This window comes from Carassius gibelio, chromosome A22, assembly GCF_023724105.1.
Source record: "Carassius gibelio isolate Cgi1373 ecotype wild population from Czech Republic chromosome A22, carGib1.2-hapl.c, whole genome shotgun sequence".
Classification (NCBI taxonomy): domain Eukaryota; kingdom Metazoa; phylum Chordata; class Actinopteri; order Cypriniformes; family Cyprinidae; genus Carassius; species Carassius gibelio.
Genome location: NC_068392.1, coordinates 15,655,950 through 15,676,555, shown reverse-complemented (window position 1 = coordinate 15,676,555; position 20,606 = coordinate 15,655,950). Strand labels below are relative to the sequence as shown.

General features: G+C 35.7%; 1 protein-coding gene across 2 annotated transcripts in view; it reads right to left on the bottom strand.

Annotated features, from left to right (window-relative positions):
* grip2b (glutamate receptor interacting protein 2b) overlaps positions 1 to 20,360 on the bottom strand; it is a 105,127-nt gene extending 84,767 nt beyond the window's left edge. The window contains exon 1 of one of the 2 annotated variants that reach the window (XM_052538444.1): positions 20,003 to 20,360. In XM_052538444.1, coding sequence (XP_052394404.1) covers positions 20,003 to 20,138 — 136 coding nt within the window. In that variant the 5' untranslated portion in view covers positions 20,139 to 20,360. Of the gene's footprint in view, positions 1 to 6,820; positions 7,321 to 20,002 lie in introns of those variants that run through there. The other variant, XM_052538445.1, reaches the window with a different exon arrangement.
* Between the last annotated feature and the right edge of the window lie 246 nt (positions 20,361 to 20,606).

Sequence of the window (20,606 nt, the reverse complement as noted above, 5' to 3'; positions counted from 1 at the left end):
CACAAGAAAAGATTATTAAAACATGATTTTAAATTATTTACAAATGTTGACATTATTAGAAAAATTACCAAAAGTTTTTTTTTTTTTTTTTGTATTTGGTCTAGTTTATATATATAATGTCCTTGATTTGCAGTACACTACAAGTTCACATTAAATACAATTAAGCACAACTTTTCAGAAACTAATCACTTTCATTCATAATTCACTTCAAATCACCAAATAAAAAGACAAAAAAGGCACCTTGACTGCTTCTTTAGTTAAAACCTAGCTAAAAAAAAAAAAAAAACAGACATACATGGACAAAATAAAATGTCCTGTTGCTTGCCACTATATTGAGATTTGTGGAATTTTTAATGATCTGTTTCATCCTCATATTGTGTATGGTTCACTATCTATCACATCTTTCATCTCGTGTTACCAATTTATTGGGTTTAAAAATGCAAAAAGATCTATTCTGGAAAATACTTGCTAGCAAGTGAGCTTTTTACACTGTATAAACATTAGCTAGCATGCTGTACTGTATGTGCAGTGAAACAAACTGCCACCAAAAATAGCGGTTTCTTTTCTTTTGTTGAGCCTTGCCCTGGGCCAACACTATTGCCACGTTGACAACAATATCATTAAAAAGATAATTGCTACAGCAAACAGTCCTTCTGCTAAATACTTTTTCTGTGCTAAAATCATTTACTTTGTTAAACACATAAAAGAGCCCAGCTGTTGGCCTCTAGCCATAAGAAAAACATATTTACAAATCTCATTTGCAATCTAGTTAAGATATGTACAGCAATGTTTCCTGTTTTGTTTTCCCATTATGCAGTGCTTAGGGTAAACAAATATATATTTTTAAGGAGGCAGAAATACTTTAAATGTCTGTAAACTTTTAAAGGTATTCAGAAAACGTAAGACAATACATATTTTTTTTTTTTTATTATTGGACAAAATTAAAGCATCAGTCACACAGCCAGAGTAGTGACAGAACATTACATATCACAGTGCATTGGTGATTATATAAAGACCAAATGTCCATATCTAGCACAAATCTAAAATAAAACATTTCCATATCTAACGAAGAAAAGAACAATGACAGCTGAGGCCCTGTGCGAGCACAAACCTGACAGGTTTGTAGAGGAGATGCTTGCGTGACGTCACTACTGCTCCAAAGATTTTGTGATGTCTAAACTAAAGAATGGAATAATTTAGGATGGTTCTTTCTACGGCACAAAACAGCACAAATCGAGCACAAACAAAATGCACTGGTTTGGGGCGATTTGGACGGCATGGGGTAGAGAGTGACATTACTTTCCCGAATCCAAAGTGTTATTTCTAAGGAAGAGGACAAGATACAATGTTTATCGTAACAGCACAAATCGAACACAAATGAGCGGAACAGTTTTGCAACGATTTATACCATATGGGGTAGACAGTTATGTAAGTGAACTTAAAAAGTTATTTTTTAGGGGGGATCATAGTTGCAGTGTTTCTTTCAATGGCACAAACCAGCACAAATCGAGCACAAATGAAAGACACCGGTTTGGTGTGATTTAGATGAGGTGGGGTAGAGAGTGACGTCACTGTCCAAAAATATATTTGTTATTTCAAAAGGAGGGGATATAGATAGAATGTTAATTTTAACAGCACAAATGGGCACAAATCGAGCACAAACGAACGACACAGTTTAAATGTGATTGAGACAAAATGGGGTGGAGAGTGACGTCACAGCTCCCCAATTAAAACTGTTATATCTTCAAAGGGAAAATAGATAGAATTTGTTTTAACAGCACAAACCAGCACATACCGAGCACAAACGAATGACACCGGCTTGGAGCGATTTGAACGGCATGGGGTGTAGGGTGACGTAACACAACAAAACCAGCACAAACGTTGGTTTTTATGGCACAAATCAGCACGAACGCAGCACAAACTAATGGCATAGTTTTGGAGATTATTTCCTTTTATGGGGTGCCAACTTCACAGAGGTAGGACAGGGTCATTATTTAATTTACTGTAAATATTTCACATTAACTTAGAACTACAAAATACAAAAGAGCCTTTGCATATTGACTCTTCGTGACAACAACAAAACTAACCTTGCAGTCAAAGGATTTGTTACACTTATGACTTACACTAGAGACAAAACAAAATGCACAAATCTTGTGAGCTCTTTCACAGTCCAAGACTTAGTTTTCAAACTCTATCAACAAACTTTAGGTAGACACAACAAGCCAATTTCAAAGGCAAATGCACCTTGTGATGAATATAAACAATAACAACTTCAAACAATGCTATGCAATTTTTGTGACTTGCATGCACTCCCTTAGCAGAAAAACTTGCACAGTGGTGAGTGAATAAAAGTGAGCGAGGCCCCTAAAGCATTCCAGGTAGTCAAATAATGCATGTGCGAGAAAACAATAAATCACCCCCATCTGGCAACATCCTCTATGTTAGCGACTTGTGACATGGATCAAAAGGAAGAGCTTTTGTTTGTTCTCATTAGCCGTGGCCTTGTAGCTTTCATTTTCTCAAAAAGCACTACACCATGCAAACACCCTAAACACGTCCTTTTGTTGGAAAATACCAGGGAATAGATGTAAGGTCTCTTGTGAACCACCTAGAAATGAACAACCAGACACAATGTCGTGCCCATCTTTCATCTTCTTGCTTTAATCTGCCTCTTATTCCATCTTCTTCAAAATCGCTGGTCAAAATTCTAGCGTTAACAGCGTAAACATGTAAATCTTTACAATCTCAATCTTTAAATGTACTTTCATCCTCCATACTCATATTGTTGGGACGAGAAGTCAGTCAGTCAGGACGGAAAATATCTTCAGTACTTTTCCCTGTAATGCTTTTCTTTGATCTGTTCTTCTTTGCTTCACATAACTTTTGCTAATTAAGGCAAACATTTTAAAGACGTGAAAAACAGGTGTAGAAACAAATCTAAATAGTCATTAATAGTCATAAAAATCTATCTATCTATCTATCTATCTATCTATCTATCTATCTATCTATCTATCTATCTATCTATCTATCTATCTATCGTGCGTTTGTTCGTTCATTGTGGTATTCCTGGTCAAAAAATGACCATCCTACAAAAAACTGCTTATAAATTCCTGTTTTTTGTTTTTGGAAATTATTAATGGTAGGCCTCTGATTTAACGCTCGCAGACCCCAATTTTTAAGTGGATATTGCCAACATTTTTCACACATAATGCTATGAAAAATATTGAGGAAAAATGACGGTTTTTCATTCAAAAACGGAGGTGCATAATCTCAGATCAATGAGATCAACCAGTTAAAGAAAACCTATCCAAATTTAAATTTGCCAAAAACACTAAATAAAATATTTGATTATAATAAAATGCTAATGAGATATTTAAATGATTTTTTTTTTTTTTAAAGCTGGTCATTTTTCATCAGGAACCCCAAATCAGGTATAGGATTTTCCGAACAGTACAAAGGTTTAAAATAAGACATATTCATCATTTAATTTAGTTTCTAATTCTTTCAGAACATAATATTGAATGATATATTGTGAATCTTTCGTGAGTTTTTATTACCCCCCTAGCAAATGTCTCATTAAAGCATTAATCCCAAAAAAAAAAAAATGTAAAAAGATTTTCAGTTATATTTAAATGTATACGGAAACCAAGAAAGAAATATAAAAATAACACATCTGAAAATGCATATTAATCATACACAATTTTGCTTCAAGTAAACTTTTAAGACCTTTTAATATTTGAAATGGAAAATGCAAAAAGTATTGAGAAAAGTGCACAATGTGACAGGATTCGCTCAGTAGTCCTAGCTGATTTCCTGAAAGGCAGGTAAAGTAGATTTCATAAAGTCATAGTATTTACACTAAATTTTGAAGTGTCTAAACCATTACAATGGTTTCTATATCCCTAGTGAAATATAAAGCCATAATAAAATCAATGTGATATGATATCCTTTTCACATTCTTTGAGAAGTTACACAAAGCTAAAAAAAAAAAAAAGCCACTCTAATATAATTGCAAGTCTATGGCCCGCTGCTTTCAGTTACTATCTTGGTTGCATAGTTAAATTGAGTGAGAAGTTGATTTTCAGCTTGAAATCTCCAGTGCAGTCAGTCTAGTCTCAGCATTTTTATCATGCTTCTCCTGAGCTCACCTCTCCATATATGAATCCAATAAAACTGTCGCGGCTGATCAATCCTCTCAGATTAAACTTCCAGTCTTCTCTAGATAAAGTCTTCATGAAGCTAGCACACATCCATTGGCACATGAACCTGGGATATTCTACTGCCAAGTTTTAGGTTTCCAATAGCTTGCAAAATGTGCTTCTATGAAGCATGTGTACTAGGAAAGAGATGTTATCTCAACAAATCACATGAGGACTATAAGCCCAATACATGAAATTCCTTTCATCAATCATTCGTCCACCTGAATCCTTGGAAACAGAATGGCTTTATTGGTTCAATCTAAAGACTTAACCATCCTTTTTGTTGCCATAACATCATTAATTACATTGTGGTTGTATATTCAATATGATGTATTGTTCCCAGCTTCCCAAATCTGTTTCCCTCTAAATGACTATGGCCAAGTGGGATTTACTGTGTGTGCTTCCAACTGCTTCTTTTGTATGTAGATATGATGTGTCAGTTTAAGGAATGACTGTAAAGAAATGAACAACTTGAGAATAAAATGTCTCTAAGACACGTTTTCGACGAAACAATGGATTATGCAAAGCAGAAAAAAAATGCTTAAGGCCAAAGGAAAGAGTAGGAAACCTTGTGTGTATCACCCACCATTGATACTTGAACTTCCGCCAAGGACCAAGAACCGAAACTATCTGCACCCCCACACACAAGCTTGCCATGAACGGATGATGTTGCTTCTACAGTCTTGAACCTTTGTAGGCAATGCTGTATTGATTTCTTGCGAACTAGCTTAAGGCTAGAGATCCCGAGATGCATAAAAACAAGCTCTTCTAAACGGTTGGTTCAGAAGAAGTGTCAGACATATCGGCTTGATTTCTGCCTGCGCCTGTTAAATTTAAGATCAAAACCAAGAGTTATGGTTTTTTGAGTACTATAAGTAAACTGTAGACAGCTATATAGCCTATTGAAAATGAATGGTATGCATTTGTTGCAGTAAAGTAAAATAAAACGGTTAATGAGTACAACAAAATAAAAAATAGAACATTTTACCACAGCACTAAAATGCTTTCAAGTTTTAACAGATTTTTAAGGTCACAACCGAGACTTATTTATGGATTTTCTAGTATTATTAGTGACCTGTACAGAACTATATAGTGTTACTGTAGCTCAGTTGGTAGAGCATTGCATAACAAGCTCAAGGTTGTGGGTTCGATTCCCCGGGAACACTTGATAGGTAAAAATGTATAGCCTGAATGCAATGTAAGTCGCTTTGGATAAAAGCGTCTGCTAAACGCATAAATTTAATTTATTTTTTTAATTTAACTATATAGTCAACTGTACATGGATAGTATGTCAATATTTATTTATTTATTTTTTTTTTTTTGCAGTGCTGGCAAAATAAAGAGGGTTGCCAGGTTTTTAGCAAACAAAACCCACCCAATTACTACTCAAAACTAGCCCAATTGTATTTCGAGCGGGGTTGCCCGAGTAAAAATAACATTCCAAGGATGGGGGGGGGGGGTAAAATACACCTTTTTCACTGGGGATCCTCCAGTAAAATTCACTTTCCAGGGGCTAAATATCACGTTATTGGGTTCACTTCAACACGCAGACGTGAAAAGCAACCTGTGACAAAAATGTTAAGGTAGGCTAAGGTAGGCGGGAAAACCATAAACTTGGCAACACTGAAAATAAAGTTAATGAATACAAGAAAACTAAATCGTATCTTTTTAAAATGTCAATATTAAGATGCTTTCGAGTTTTTAGCAGGCCTGGTAAATAAAAAAAAAAAACAGCTAGGAGTGATTTATGTATTTTGAAGAACTAGAAGTCAACTGTGGAGTATATATAACTGATATATACTGTATAAATAGTAAAAAGAGAGAATATTATCACAAAACTAAGATGCTTCCAAGTTTTTAACAGGCCTGGTAAATTCAAGATCACAATCAATAATTGTTTAAGCATTTCTGAACAAAGCAAGTGAACTGTACAGATATAGGCAACAATTTTTAAATACTATATATTTGTTGCAGTGCAAGCCAAAAAAATTTGGATAATGAGTACAACAAAACTAAAAAAAGAGAGATTATTCACAACACGAATATGCTTTCAAGTTTTGCAGTGAAAAGCATGCAGTAAATCACACCTATCTGCAAAACTAAGACTCTAACATCACTATAAAGAAGTGTGAAGGCCTTTAAATTCAAGTCTAAAAATATCACTTGGTGTAATGAAACGTTAATGAAAAGCAATGATAAACATTGCGGCACACTTGATGTTAAGCATTTATGAATAATTCAAAGAGATAATCCAAAATAAGCTACTCCATTTAGAAAATAAAAACAACCTTGGAGAGGTTTATCAATAAGGCAAACTCAATTCAGAAGCAGACCTGAAGTATCACCCATCTTTGGATTTTAAAAGGATGTTAACATTCGACTTCAGCAAACAGTTTGGCTTTCCAGGTTCTCAAAAACAAAGCATCCTAGACAAGTCTGACCCTTCCTTATATCAAGTTTCAAAAATAAATGGACAAGGCAAGATTACATACACACAACACAGAGTTAATCACACATCCTAAATTACACACTTATCCCAAAACTCACCCCCCTCCCAACACTTTGATAGTTTCAGACCTCCATCTCAAAAGCTTGTGTGACAGTGGTGCATTGCACAATACCCTTGATCCTGCGTCTGATGACCCCCATCCGGCACTTCAGCGAAACGGAAAACATATCCTCCTCTTACCGCCTCCTCTCCTCTTCAGCGACTCATCGTTGGAAATGAAAAAAAAGAGAGGGAGAAAATAGCTCCAAAGCACTGTGGAAGAAGTCACATGGCACTCACAGGAGCAGTTTGCCACTTCAAAAAGGTTGGGAGACGAAACAAGAAAAGGCAATTTCTCATCCTCTACCTCTCTATACGTTACATCCCCATCCTAGCTTAGGAAAGTTGTGGCGCTTTCAGACAAGGCGGCATCTGTCAGAACGACAGAGCGAGTGAGGGAGTTAAAAAAAAAAACAAGCCAGGGAACAAACGAGTTGTTCACACTCTTGCCAAAGAACTCCTCAGCATCTGAGTGCTTCAGTATCATGTCTTTGGATTGGTACAAGAATGGTAATCAATATTTATAACTCCTCATCTTTCTCTACACCACTTCCTCCTTTTGCAGTATTCTTCTCTTTTATTTCCACTCGATTCCACCAGTGCTTTTCTTGTCCTTCGTCTTTTCCACACTCTTGATCATACTTCATCTGTCTCTATCATTTTCTTTTTCTAGCTCAGCTGGTAAGGCAGAAAAGCTTTTGGGAATTGAATACAATTACTCCTCTCTTTTCCCATATTGGAATTCGGCTATAATTAATCACAGCAGCAGAGTTTATCGCTCCATGTAATGGAGTGGTGGTTAAGTGATGATCGCAATACTCCACACAATGCATCAAGTTCATAACATTCCAAATAAGAGAAGGAGTGCAGTGTAGATGTATAGTGTAGGGCAGAACGCAACTGCACCTTGTGGATACAAATACACTTGCTTGCACTGTGCTAAATATAAGCATGGCATTCAAGTTGCTAGCTACAATTGTTGTACACAAAAACAGCTTAGGAATCTCCCTTCATCAGCAGAGGGATATCTGAATACTGATAGCTTCTAAAATAAAACACTACCCAGAGATGCATGACTTTTAATCATGATTTAAGGAGTTCCCCTGGGCTCTGTACTTGGCCCTATTAAATTCTGGAGCATGGAAGGTATGATTTGGGATTTACAGTACATAGACTTCAAACAGGACATACTTCAAATTTAGGAAATACAATAATCATGTAGATTAACTGGCAAAATAAACTAAACAAATAACATGAGTTCATGTAGCATAGGTGTATTCAGTGTCACATTGACTCACAAGCATTAACTACATATTGTGATAGTGCTTATTTCTAAAGTTTGGCTCACAAGACCTGCTAAATATAACGATTAATTTATATTTTATCACATTAAGCGCATACATTAATTTGAAATTATACATTTAAAAGTGCTTTGTAATGTAATGTTGGTTTAAATCTACACCATGTGAGATATGAGAACTACAATAAATGGTGGATGTCAGTAGATATTTTCTATCATCTTACGACAGCACGCTTAATACCATTATCTAAACACAACTGCCCAAATATTGATTTTTTTTTACTATTTCATTGACTAAAAAATAAATCTTATGTATGAAAAAGCTAAAGTTTATAGACTACCACAGTTAAGCCATTCCTAAGCTGCTCTTTACAAACAGCAGTCGATCAATCAACTTGACCATGGCCATTATTTGCAATGGGATGTTCTGAGTAAACCACAGAATTACCAACCCAGATGCTTAGACTTCTATTGCGTCTTATCATTAAGGAACACTGGGTCTGCTTCTAGATGCTGAAAAGAGTTTAAAACATCATTGCCTGTGATGCATCTCCAGTCATTTAAAAGCTTCAGGCCATACATAACATAGTACCTTATACAAGTACGTAAATGCAGATGCAAATACTTGGCCAATGAGTTGAAATATAATGCATGTAGTCCCCTTTTATATAAAAGCTGATGTTAAAACACTTTCAATTATCTAAGCATAATATGCAAAGACATTCAGATTTAATTTATGCAGAGTATATTTTTAAGCATTATCATTCCCTCAGACCTAGAGGAGTGACCCAAATGATATCTTAAATGCTAAAAAATAAAATAAAATAATCAAACCACGTAAAGCAACAATTCATATATAATAGCAATAGCAAACCAAACAATGAATTTAAGGGCAGATGGAACAGCAGACTTTTCCTGAAGTTGATTTTTAGAAAGTGGAATTGAATGAGAAAAAGAAGTGTCGTTCGTCAGTTATGAAAGAAAAATCGTTTTTAAAAGATTCTGCTGTCAGAACGTCCACTTCTCTCATTATTTTATGAAACTGATGGCCCTGTTTCATTTCACTTTATTAAAAGTCCTTCAGTTCATAATTAATTCTACCTCCCCCCTCAAGATTGAAACACTTGACAAACAATAGAAATGAAACAAAAGGAAATTAATCACTTGTATAAAATGCTAACCATGTAAATGATTTTCATTATCACTCCACAAAGAGGTATTTCACACAAGCTGTGATGCATTGATAATTGTGTTTTTGTTTTCACTGTAAGGTAATGCATCACATTTGCATCCGTTGTTGCTAATGAGGTGATGAATGACTTTCTTTTATTTTCCTTTTTTCCCCCTTGAAAGCATCTCAACTTCCAGCTTTCCACACTACAGATCTTTTAAAAAAAAAAAAAAAAAAAAAAAAAAATATATATATATATATATATATATATATATATATATATATATATATATATATATATATATATATATATATATATATATATATATATATATATATATATGTTATATATAAACATTTAAAAATATATATTTTCACTCAAAGAAATGCACTTTGATCTCTGGGTTTGCTTTGTAATTTACTCATAAACTCTTGCCCACTCTAAGATAAAAAAGGAAAAAAAAAACAGACCAAAAACTAGCCCATTTCCAGAATAGCAGCATTCAGGCCTATTTTTTGCTACATAATAAAGTTGTCAAATAGAAAATGATTCAACCACTAATAAAGCATGCTTTCCTGGTAAATTAGCATTTTTAAGGTAACCAAATTTAAATGTTTTTTAATTGTTTTACTTAAATGTGAAGGAAAATTCTGATTCTGTTAAATTGGCAATTTAATCATTTAAATGAACTTGTTTTAAACTCAAATATTTGAGTTCGCTTAAATGATGCAATTAAAACATGTGCATTGTAGATAGTGTGAAAAGATCAACTATTTAGGAACTTAAAGACTAAAAAAGAGAAAGTGTTTAAAAGCATCTTTCTCTTTGACTGCTTTCCACTTTTTACACTTGCTTTATCTCTTCCTCGTTTCATGAGGCACTGCCTTGTATAAGATCAAACTGTCACACAGTAAACAATAAGAACACAAGAAACAATAGTTTACTCCAGGTTCTGAAACAGATGCATCATTTGGCTAATGATGAGGATAGCAGTTCAGCCCACGTCTCTGCAGCAAGGACACATTGGTAGGAGGACCATCGTGCTGCGACAGGTCCTGCTTCAATGCTGAGACTATCAGCTATCAAGGCTAATGTAGAAAGTCCGTTGGGTAATGATATGGAGGAGTCAAGATGAATGTCACTGCGGCTCCCTGATATTGGGTGGGAGTGGGTGAGTTGTGAGGGGATGTTTCGAAAAGAAGCTTATTTTCAGTATTTTCAAAAATGATCAGTTTCATAGAGTTGATTATGTATAATATTACATAAATATTGTGTAATGCACATATAAGATTTTGTTGAATTGATTAAATATTGTGTAAAATAATTAATTCAGTTTAATTGCAACACCCCAAGGAGAATGGATGGACGAAAATCTCCATATGTGACCCTGGATTGGTCTTAAGTCACTGGGGTATATTTTTAGCAATATCCAAAAAATACATTGTATCAACATGGATCAAAGTTACTGATTTTTCTTTTATGCCAAAAATCATTAGGATATACAGATAATGTTCCTTGGAAATATTTTGTAAATTTCCTATTGTAAATATATTACAACTTTAAAAAAAAATGTTTGTAATGCTTAGTAATATTCATTGCTAAGAACTTGGACAACTTTAAAGGCGATTTCTCAATATTCAAATTTTTTTTTGCACCCTCAGATTCCAGATTTTCAAATAGTTGTATCTTGGCCAAATACTGTCCTGTCCTAACAAACCAAACATCAATGGAAAGCTTATTTATTAATCTTTTCTGAACCAATTAATGAGCAACATTGACTTCCACAGTATTTATTATTCAATTTTTTCTACTACGGTAGTCAATGGTGCTAATCAACTGTTTGTTCACCAGAATAAATAAACTCATACAGGTTTGGATCAAGTGGGGGGTGAGTAAATGATGACAGAATTTTGATTCTGAAAGTGAACTAGTCCTTTAACTTTCATGCATGATGGGACTATTTGTATTTTTTTTGCTTCTTTCTTTCTTCTTTTTATCTGCAAAGTTGAAATGTGTCAAATGGGAAGCATCATTGTTCTCTTCTCTTGATTCACATTCAGGTTCTCCACTAATTCATTCATATCCCCATCTTCATTCAGCCCTGAGCTAAAGGCTCTGACGCAACTCCATGCAACAGCAATTAGACGCCGATCTGTTGCTTCTATACTGTACACATTCTGGAAACGCGAGAATTATTGTTACACTCCCAACCGCCGTCATTCACAACTGGATGTGATGAATCATGAGGAACATCAGAAAAAAGCGACACCTCAATCACCCCCAACTGAACAACACATTGCAGCCCGTTCAGACTGTTTGTTCAAGCTGTTGGCTGGTTTATTTAACTCCACTGACAAAGGATGAACATCAGTGCAGAGATCAGTCATGTAGAAGAGCTGTGTTGCTCTCGCGCTGGGTGAATCAGGGCTCTTTGATCCAAGCTTCTGGCCGCTACGACAAAAGAGACTTGTGGGCAAACAGAGATCTGGAGCCTAGAGGAAGATCCCAGTGTTTTGTACAGGCGCTTCTTTGAAAGTGATCCTTTTTGCGAACAGAATTCAAAAGATCGAGAAGAACAACATAAAAGAATGAATGGGGAATGAAGTCAACGTCTGTCTGCCCAACAGAGCGCCAAGATGCTACAATATTTATGACAGGAATGATTAAGAGAATCTATTTTGGCACTTTTTTTGGATTGTGCAACAAAAGCTACATCGATTAAGTCTGTGAAGCTTTCAAAGTGTCAAAACGTATTTTATAAAAACAACACTTTGAGTCTGGATCACAAGGAATTTGACAACCAAAAGAAGCACAAGCCGCATCTTCATCTTTTTGGGTGCATTTTAGAGGCTGACGGGCATATTGTGTAACTGTTAATATCAAACTGGGAGAAAATTCATTCATGTAGGTACATAAAGGAGTCAGTTAACTTTTGGTCAAGCTAGAAGAAGTTAGATACACTGCGAGCTGGTAATAAAAAGTAGTTACCAGAATAAAGGTACTTAAGAGGATAGTATCTTAAAAAAAATTATACATTCTACACTAATTACAAGAAAAATTATAATAAATTAACTAAGTAGTTTTGATGTAAATGAAGACCTGAAATGCCACTGAATCAGTGAACCTTTTTTTAATCTGTTATTTACCGATATCTAAACAAACCTACTGAACAAACTGGCCAATCAAAATGAATCAATTTTTCCAACGATACACAGGAGAGAGTGTTGAACTGATACAATAGAATTAATCAAACTTTTCAATACTACTCATGAGAGAGCCATTTAAGATGAACCTTTCATGAATTAGGCAGTCAAACTATCCAAACGAATAATCAAAATGAATCAAACTTCCCAGCAATACACACAATGTTCTTTAAGACAAACTGATTCACTAGAATGAACCAAGCTTTCCAACACTACATGAGGCCGCAGTTTCAGATTAACCGATTCACTACAGCGAATCAGACATTTAAAACACTAGAATCAGCAATACAATAAAATAACGATGTAACATTTGGTTGCGCTAACAAATCATTACAAAATTAGCTCATTACCGTAAAAGCTAGAAAGAAAAAAATTAATTATCCTCTCTACTTTTAGTTACTTCCCAACACTGCAAGTGTCACGATAGCCACCACTGGTTCAATTATTAGCAAATGGAAGTTAAATTAAAAGTAAAGGTCATCAAATGTAACTTTGTGTGGGAATATAGAAACTTGTGAAAGAAACCACAGAAAGGCCATTGACCACTTTGAAAGAGCTAAGAGTTTCAATAGTTTCTTTTTTATTCTTATTTTACAACTAACAAGATGATCCAAATGAACAAACCAGCTAAAATGAATCAAACTTTCCAGCAAAACATATGAGAGAGCAGTTTCGGATGAACTGATTCACTAGATTGAATCAGACTTTCAAACACTATAAACAATGTGACATTAAAATAGCGTTGTAGCATCTGGTTGCACTACTAAACATTAAAAAATGAAGAAATACATTCATGTAAAATGTCTTCACTTGTACTTTTGGTACCATTATTAAGAAAAGAGTTATTAAAACAAGAAAGAGACATGTAAAGGTCATTAATGTCTCTTTCTGTGGGAATAGAGAAACTTGTGAAAGAAACCACGGAGAGGCCAATCATCACTTTAAAGAAGCTATGAAGATCAGTAGATGAGAAATGAATAAATCTGCATTAGTCGACCTTATCAGCCTTATATCTGCACTTATATGGAATAATGATACAAAAGAAGCCATTACTTATGAAAACATATGGTTATGCTCAAAATTCAAATCGATAAGTGTGGCACAACTCCAACACTGCCCACACCTCAACAAACAACCAACATGCCAACAGTGAAGTAAAATAGAGGTAAATACTGTGCAAGAGCCTGAGTTCAAACAGGCTTTGGAGAATGGGTTTTATTCTTTTTATGGGAATTAAAAAATAATAATAATAAAAATACATCTCGGAACAAGTGTTCAAGGTTGAATAAGTCAAGGTTGCAAGCCACTGGTTAAGCCATTGCACTATAAAATGACCTAAAATGACATAACATACAAAAATATTAAAGTCAACATGCAAGATTGCTGGAAATTATCCATGACACACGAATAGGGTTCATTTCAGAGCTACGGTAATTTTCTAAATATTACTTCTGAGATGTTATCTCTGGAAATAAAGGCATTGGACTCTAGATCTAAAGCGTTGATCTTCTTGAACTGCAGTGCAAGAGACAAAAAGGGTCAGAGAGTTGCTGCAAGAACTGAATGCACATTGAAAACATCTTTTCAAAGCCTCAAACCTCAAAACCAGAAGAAATCAAAAGTGATTAAAAAGAACTTCTTTGAGCATGCCAAATGAAAAAGGACATCCGATTTTCAAGCTTCTCACGCTGCCTTTTCATCGAGTCCATGCAGCTTTGTGACATTTTATTCAAGAACGAAAGGAGAGATGACAGGAGGCTTCTTCTACTAGCAGGATCCTGTAATCCTGTCTGCAGTGTGACGTCTCGCACTTCTAGCGGCTCACACTTATCGCTCAAGCTTTGAGTAGAGGAACGAAGCCACTGTTCTTCCAACTAAATTTAAAAAGTAGCGACCCTTGCAGATTCTCAGATTAGTTAAAGAGATGGTAATAAAAGCTAGTTTTAATTCATTCATTGTATCCAAATTTAGGCAAGTAATCTATCAAATGAAAATAGGAGTGGAATAAACATAGAAAAAAACAGCTTTCTAAACATATAACCAGCTTATAACCAGGGGTGCATTTCCCAAAAGCATTGTTAGTGACGTGACATTCAGCCAAGTATGGTTGACCCATACTCAGAATTTGTGCTCTGCTTTTAACCCATCCAAAGTGCACACACACAGAGCAGTGAACACACACACACTGTGAGCACACACCCGGAGCAGTGGGCAGCCATTTATGCTGCGGCGCCCAGGGAGCAGTTGGGGGTTCGATGCCTTGCTCAAGGGCACCTAAGTCGTGGTATTGAAGGTGGAGAGAGAACTGTACATGCACTCCCCCCACCCATAATTCCTGCCGGCCAGGGACTCGAACTCACAACCTTTCGATTGGGAGTCCGACTCTCTAACCATTAGGCCATGACTACCCCAAAAGCCAACTATGGTCACAAATTCCATTGTTACCAACATAGTTCAACGATTCTGTGATTCCCGAAACCATAGTTCAGACAAACATTTACAGAGAGTGTCGCAAACTTATTTGGTATGAACTACAGCGCTCCACCTGTGGTTAGAAGCATAGCTTCTTGTTAGAAAGACATATGGACTTAAATAAATTATGCTTTTGGGTACAATAAGCAAGCTAACATGAAGTGCAATCTATATTTTCCATTCTATTTAAATATCTATACATGTGAATCGATAAATAAGCGCGTTTGAGCAAAAAAATAAATAAATAAATCTGCAAATTTACAAAGCTCACTTCAAAAGGAGATATTATTTGCAGAAATCACTTTTCAAAAACTACAACGAATAACTCGTTTGGACTGCAATGCATATTTTCTGGGATTTGTGATGTCACAAATACCGACGAATGGGATGAGGCCTGGTTGAGCTGCACTAGAGAAGGCAATGAGTGTTATCACTATTTCTGAGACACACCAGCTTTCCCACGGCAGACGAACTTGATTCTGATGCAATATTTACACTGAAGCTCACAGACGGTTATGGTAAGGGGCATGACATTTACCGACCAGGCACTGAGTTGAGTCAATCATAACACACGCTGGCCCAGCTAACCAATCACAGCACATTTCATATTTCAGAAGGCGGGACTTCATTTGATAAAGGAACTATTTGAGCCGTTCATGCCAGTCTGGGGAGAGAGGTGTTGTAATAATTTAAATAATTTCAACCTAGTATGAGAGCCTGTTTAGTACACACTCAAAACTAAATAAAGACTTTGTAAAAGAGCATAACAGGACCCCTTTAAGTCCTGAATGAATGGGCTAAATGAAAGACTCACTTATTAAGTTAAGGCCTCCCGTAGGTTACCTTGCAGAAACAGTGATGTCTAAACATGCAAACACAAAACCAGCATTTATCAACTAGAAATACTGTGTAAGTGTGAGAATATTTTGCTTCAAAATTAGAATACATCGTCTTAAGTTTCATAATTTCATGCACAGGCAACATGAAAAGTGCAGGGGAACAGGAGAATAATTCTGCATGCTATGAATATTCAAAAGTGACAATTAAATACAGCGAACATTCCATTATCACCACATTCTGTGGGTTTCATCTAGCAGCTGATGCATTCGCTGTCTAAAATGAGGAACTCAAGGCCAAGAATATCTAAAAATAATTGTTAAAATAAGTGAATCAAAGCTAGAGAGTAAAAAAAATAAAAAAAATAATCTGACCTAATTTCACTCAACAGGATGGATATGAATGGTTAGGATTTAATTACGTCAAGTATTTGGAAATGAAGCTGTATTCACGTTTGGTAAGAGATGAAACATGCTTGACATTTTTATCTACCAGTTTTGGCACAAAGGCAATTGAGGTGGCACAATTCCTGAGGCTTTTCACCAAGAGATGTCACTAACCTCTCAAACTGCGCTCAAATTCCAAAGTCTGGAAATAAACACCTCAGATTTCCACATTAACACACATATTTCTTATTCATTTCCTATTGTAGCTTCTCCTAGACATGCATTTCAGGAGAAAGTCTTGAGTCCAAGAGGATATTTCAGTAAAGTCTCCTGAGGTATGAAAGTGCAACCTCCGAGCAATAAAGAAACATATTGCCTCATCGTAAACCTGATCAAAACCTTCTTACCTGTGAAATAAATCACTTATAATATAATATTATTATACAGCACCGCTATATAAAACAGGATTATTTATTTCCTGCAGCCCCAAATTGCAGCTAGCATTCATCATTCTATATTCTATATTTTCTCCGACTCCTTCGATGCATCAGAATCCTGCCGTGTTTTTATTTATTTTTTTAATTTTTTTTTTTTGGTGAGATGTTCTGTGAGATGGAAACGATGACATGTCTGAGAAGATGAGGCGACAGACAGAAAGAATGTTGTCTTTTTCTCAATGTGTAGCACTCACAAAATATTCAGGATACAGTGTTGGGTGGATTATATTACTATATATTGCGTTTTTGAGGCTTCATGGCTCATATGGTCATCCACTACTAGGGAACGAAGCCACACTGACACAAATTTGAAAACTTCAAAGGTCAAAAGACAACACTGGATTGGTGTCATATCAGCCTCTGGCTTCCCAAGAGTCCCCGGTCTCATATTGTTTTCTTTCCTGCATGAATTCACAAGATCATTGACCTGAAGACCTAGTAAGATGTACAGCTGAGACTGTGAACAAAAGAAACACAACTGTTTGCCTTTAGAACGCTAGCAAATATTATTTTTAATAATAATAGTTAACTAATATACAATTTTTGAATGCTTTGTTGTAATATAATGCATATTGCATAACTGAATTTAAAATACATTATGTATTTTAGGGCAATAAATCATCAAGCATAAAATGCACGAACTTTACAGAACACTGAACTGGAGATTTCTGAGAACAGAATTTCTATTAAAATAAACTGATAAAGTCAGTATCATAAAATGATAGCTGTAGTAGACACTGGCTGGAATGAAGTGTGACACTGCAAAAGCATTTTTATCTCCAGTTTTCTCTACAGGAGATATAAAATTACTCTACTTGAGAATACTACAAAGTGTGAATTTCTATATTAGTTACATGAATTCTAGTGAATTTTATTCGATTTTACATTCTACTGGTTAAATTCTAATTGTGCATTCTGTTTGCTCATTAAATGGTGTGGAATGCAACAGCAGCTAAATCAGGATTGGTCGGTAACTTTTAAAGGCGGGGCTTAAGGGATCAACTAGCATTTCTGAACACAAAAGCAGAATGAAGGCTTTTGTTAGTGAGTCTCTCCCTCTCTTACGTCTTTCCTTCTGTAAGGTTAGAAAGGTGCACTCGGTGTGTGTTCAGAGAGATGGAGTATATTTAGCACCCAGCAACCGATCTGGAGCCAATCGTTCTTTCTTTCTTGTCACGCTGACTTCATCCAAGTTACAAGAAACTGAGTCACCTCAGCTGCCATATTTAGACTTCACTTTGCTGTAACACAATCTATTTTAACAGTCTGAGCTGATTGGCACGTTGGAGGTTTTTAAACCACAGTGCCACGACACAGCATCCTTTACAGCTATAGCGCAGAACGCCAACAACATAATCGTCATAGAATCAAAGCAGCTCTGACTGGAAACTTGTACACAAATGTGTTCCAGTTTCGGGCATTATTCCCATCTGAATAATTCATTGCTATTTCAGGACACGGTGACTCTGGAACAGACACAGTGTCACATTCAGCAACAATATAATAGTGATACCTAATAATAGAGTTCTTCTTGTAATTACAGAGTATCACAGGGCATGAGACAGCCTCCCCTGTGTGTAAAAGTGAAATGCCTCAGTAAAAAGACGCATTGGCTTCTCGCGAATGCATCTAAGAGTATATTCCGCCAGGTTTTAAATAATATATCACATGTAAAGCAATGTAATCTTCCTGGGGCGATTGGAAGATGAAATACTTAAAAAATGCTCGAGATGTAACATTTCTGATGTTGTCTGAAGGAACGCAAGAAAGATTGTGTCTCAGATGAAGCATTTGTTCTTGTAATTTAGTTGGAATATGCAACTACTTTTTAATGGCAATCGCTATTCTGAGTTTATATCTTGTAATTCTGAATTTATATCTCACAGCGACCTTTTTCTCACACTTTTAAGTTGATATCTTCTTTTACTTCTGATCAATTCTGAGTTTACATCTGTTTATATCTAATTGTGAGTTTACATCCTGTAATTGAGCGTATATCATGCCGCGATTCTGACATGACTTTTTTAATGTGATTTTTCATGTTATTTTACACCATAATTCTACTTTATCTTGTAATTCTGATTTTATGCCTCAAACTCTTTTTTTGTTTACATTTCACAATTCTGTTTATATCTATTATATGCTGTTACCTTATTTTGATTTAATAAATTTAATACATAATGTTTGTATAATTTTAATTAAAATGGTGCTAACACAACACAGACAAATTATGCAAATTAACTCCCCTAATATTTTATTTTCAAACCTTCGGCAGTCCAAGTTTCATTTTTATTTTACCTAAAATTATTATTTTTTTGCTGTTTTTATTTTTTGTCTGTGTAAAAGTCAGCAATGATTGGACCCTATTAAGTTTAACTGTATGCACAAAGTAAAAAAAATAAAAAGTTTCAAATATATATTTAAATGTATGCATTTAGCAGACGCTTTTATACAAAGTGACCTACAGTGAATTCAGGTTATCAATTTTTACCTATCATGTGTTCCTGGGGAATCGAACCCACAACCTTGCTTGATAAGCGAATCCTCTACCACTTGAGCTACAGAAACACTAATTTATATGCTTATTTTCTACAGAACAAGAAAAGTAAGTCATATAGATTTTGGAACGTGAGTATATGATACAATTTGAATTTTTGGCCAAATTATACTTTTAACCTGATGTTAAAAATGTTATCTAAAAAAATACAACAGCAACTGGAGAGTTGGTACAATCGTGTCTAGGAAATGAAACCGAAACCCTCATGAGGAAAGATTCAAGGAAACAATCACTTCTTTGATCCATTTCTAACACAAAATGAATCATACAATCTTAAGTGTCTTCCAGCTTCCTGTAGATAATAATGCACTGCTCAGTCCTCTTGTTAAAACAGCCATTACTCAAGCGAGTCATAACTCAATGAAGAGTTATGATCTTGACTCAATTAATATCGATGAAGCTTTACTGATCTCTGAAGACCCTACCGAATCAAAGCCAGACAATGAACGACGATGAGTTGAGCTGAAAAATCAAGTCAAGAATTATGAACACGCCTCACGTCAACATCCATTTCATCAAATATTTAAAAGCATAATACAAAATCAGTTCTTCAAGAAAAACATCAGGAACGAGATACCGCGCCCTCCACATTAAGTTCAAGAGTTTCACCATTAATTCAATCTCTCTTCCCTTCAGAGGAAACAAGATGATAATTGAAGCCAGCCTAAAAGATATAGAGTGTTTTTTCTTCTTCTTCTTCTCCTCTGTGTATGTGACGAACACCACAGGTCAAAGTTAATATCAAACCCACAAAGCAGTAATGAAAAAAGGATTAGAGTGGGAGGAGGAGGAGACAGAGCGAGAGAGAAAGTTTGCCAGGGGTGGTCTTACCGCTGATGCAAAGGCTGAGAGAGCACAGACTTTCCTCGCAGGTCTCCGGGCTCTCCGCCTCCCAATGAGACCCTCTTTCCCTTTTCCTGGGAGACATCTGTCTTACGATGTTTAAAACCCGGTTCACTCTATCCATCCTTCCCTTAGCACTGTGTGACCGAATGTCCCACGATTCCACCCCAATGTGTCACATTAGACACGGAGAGTCTTCTGAACCAGCGCGTTGAGGAGACACTCTGGCCGCTAGGATGCTAAATTTACATCTGTTTTCGTTTGATTTTTGCAACAAGCCAAGAAACGGGAACAGAGGGGGAAATAAATAGAAATATATCCCAGTTTGCCTCTCTCTTTCACTGTGAAGCTTTATCCCACTGCTTCCACAGCACAACTAGCAGTGAGTTGATCTTTTTTTACCTCCCTCCCTCTATCCAGCTTGCTCTCTCTGACTCGCTCACTCTAGCTTTCATCTTTTTCACGAGGGTCCCTTCTAATCAGCTAATAATACCTCATTAGAATTGGGAGAAACTGGCGAGGGTAAACCTTAGGATGGAGGACGGACTGACATTTGTGAAGTAGCCACACAGAAAGGTCCACCTTGATGACT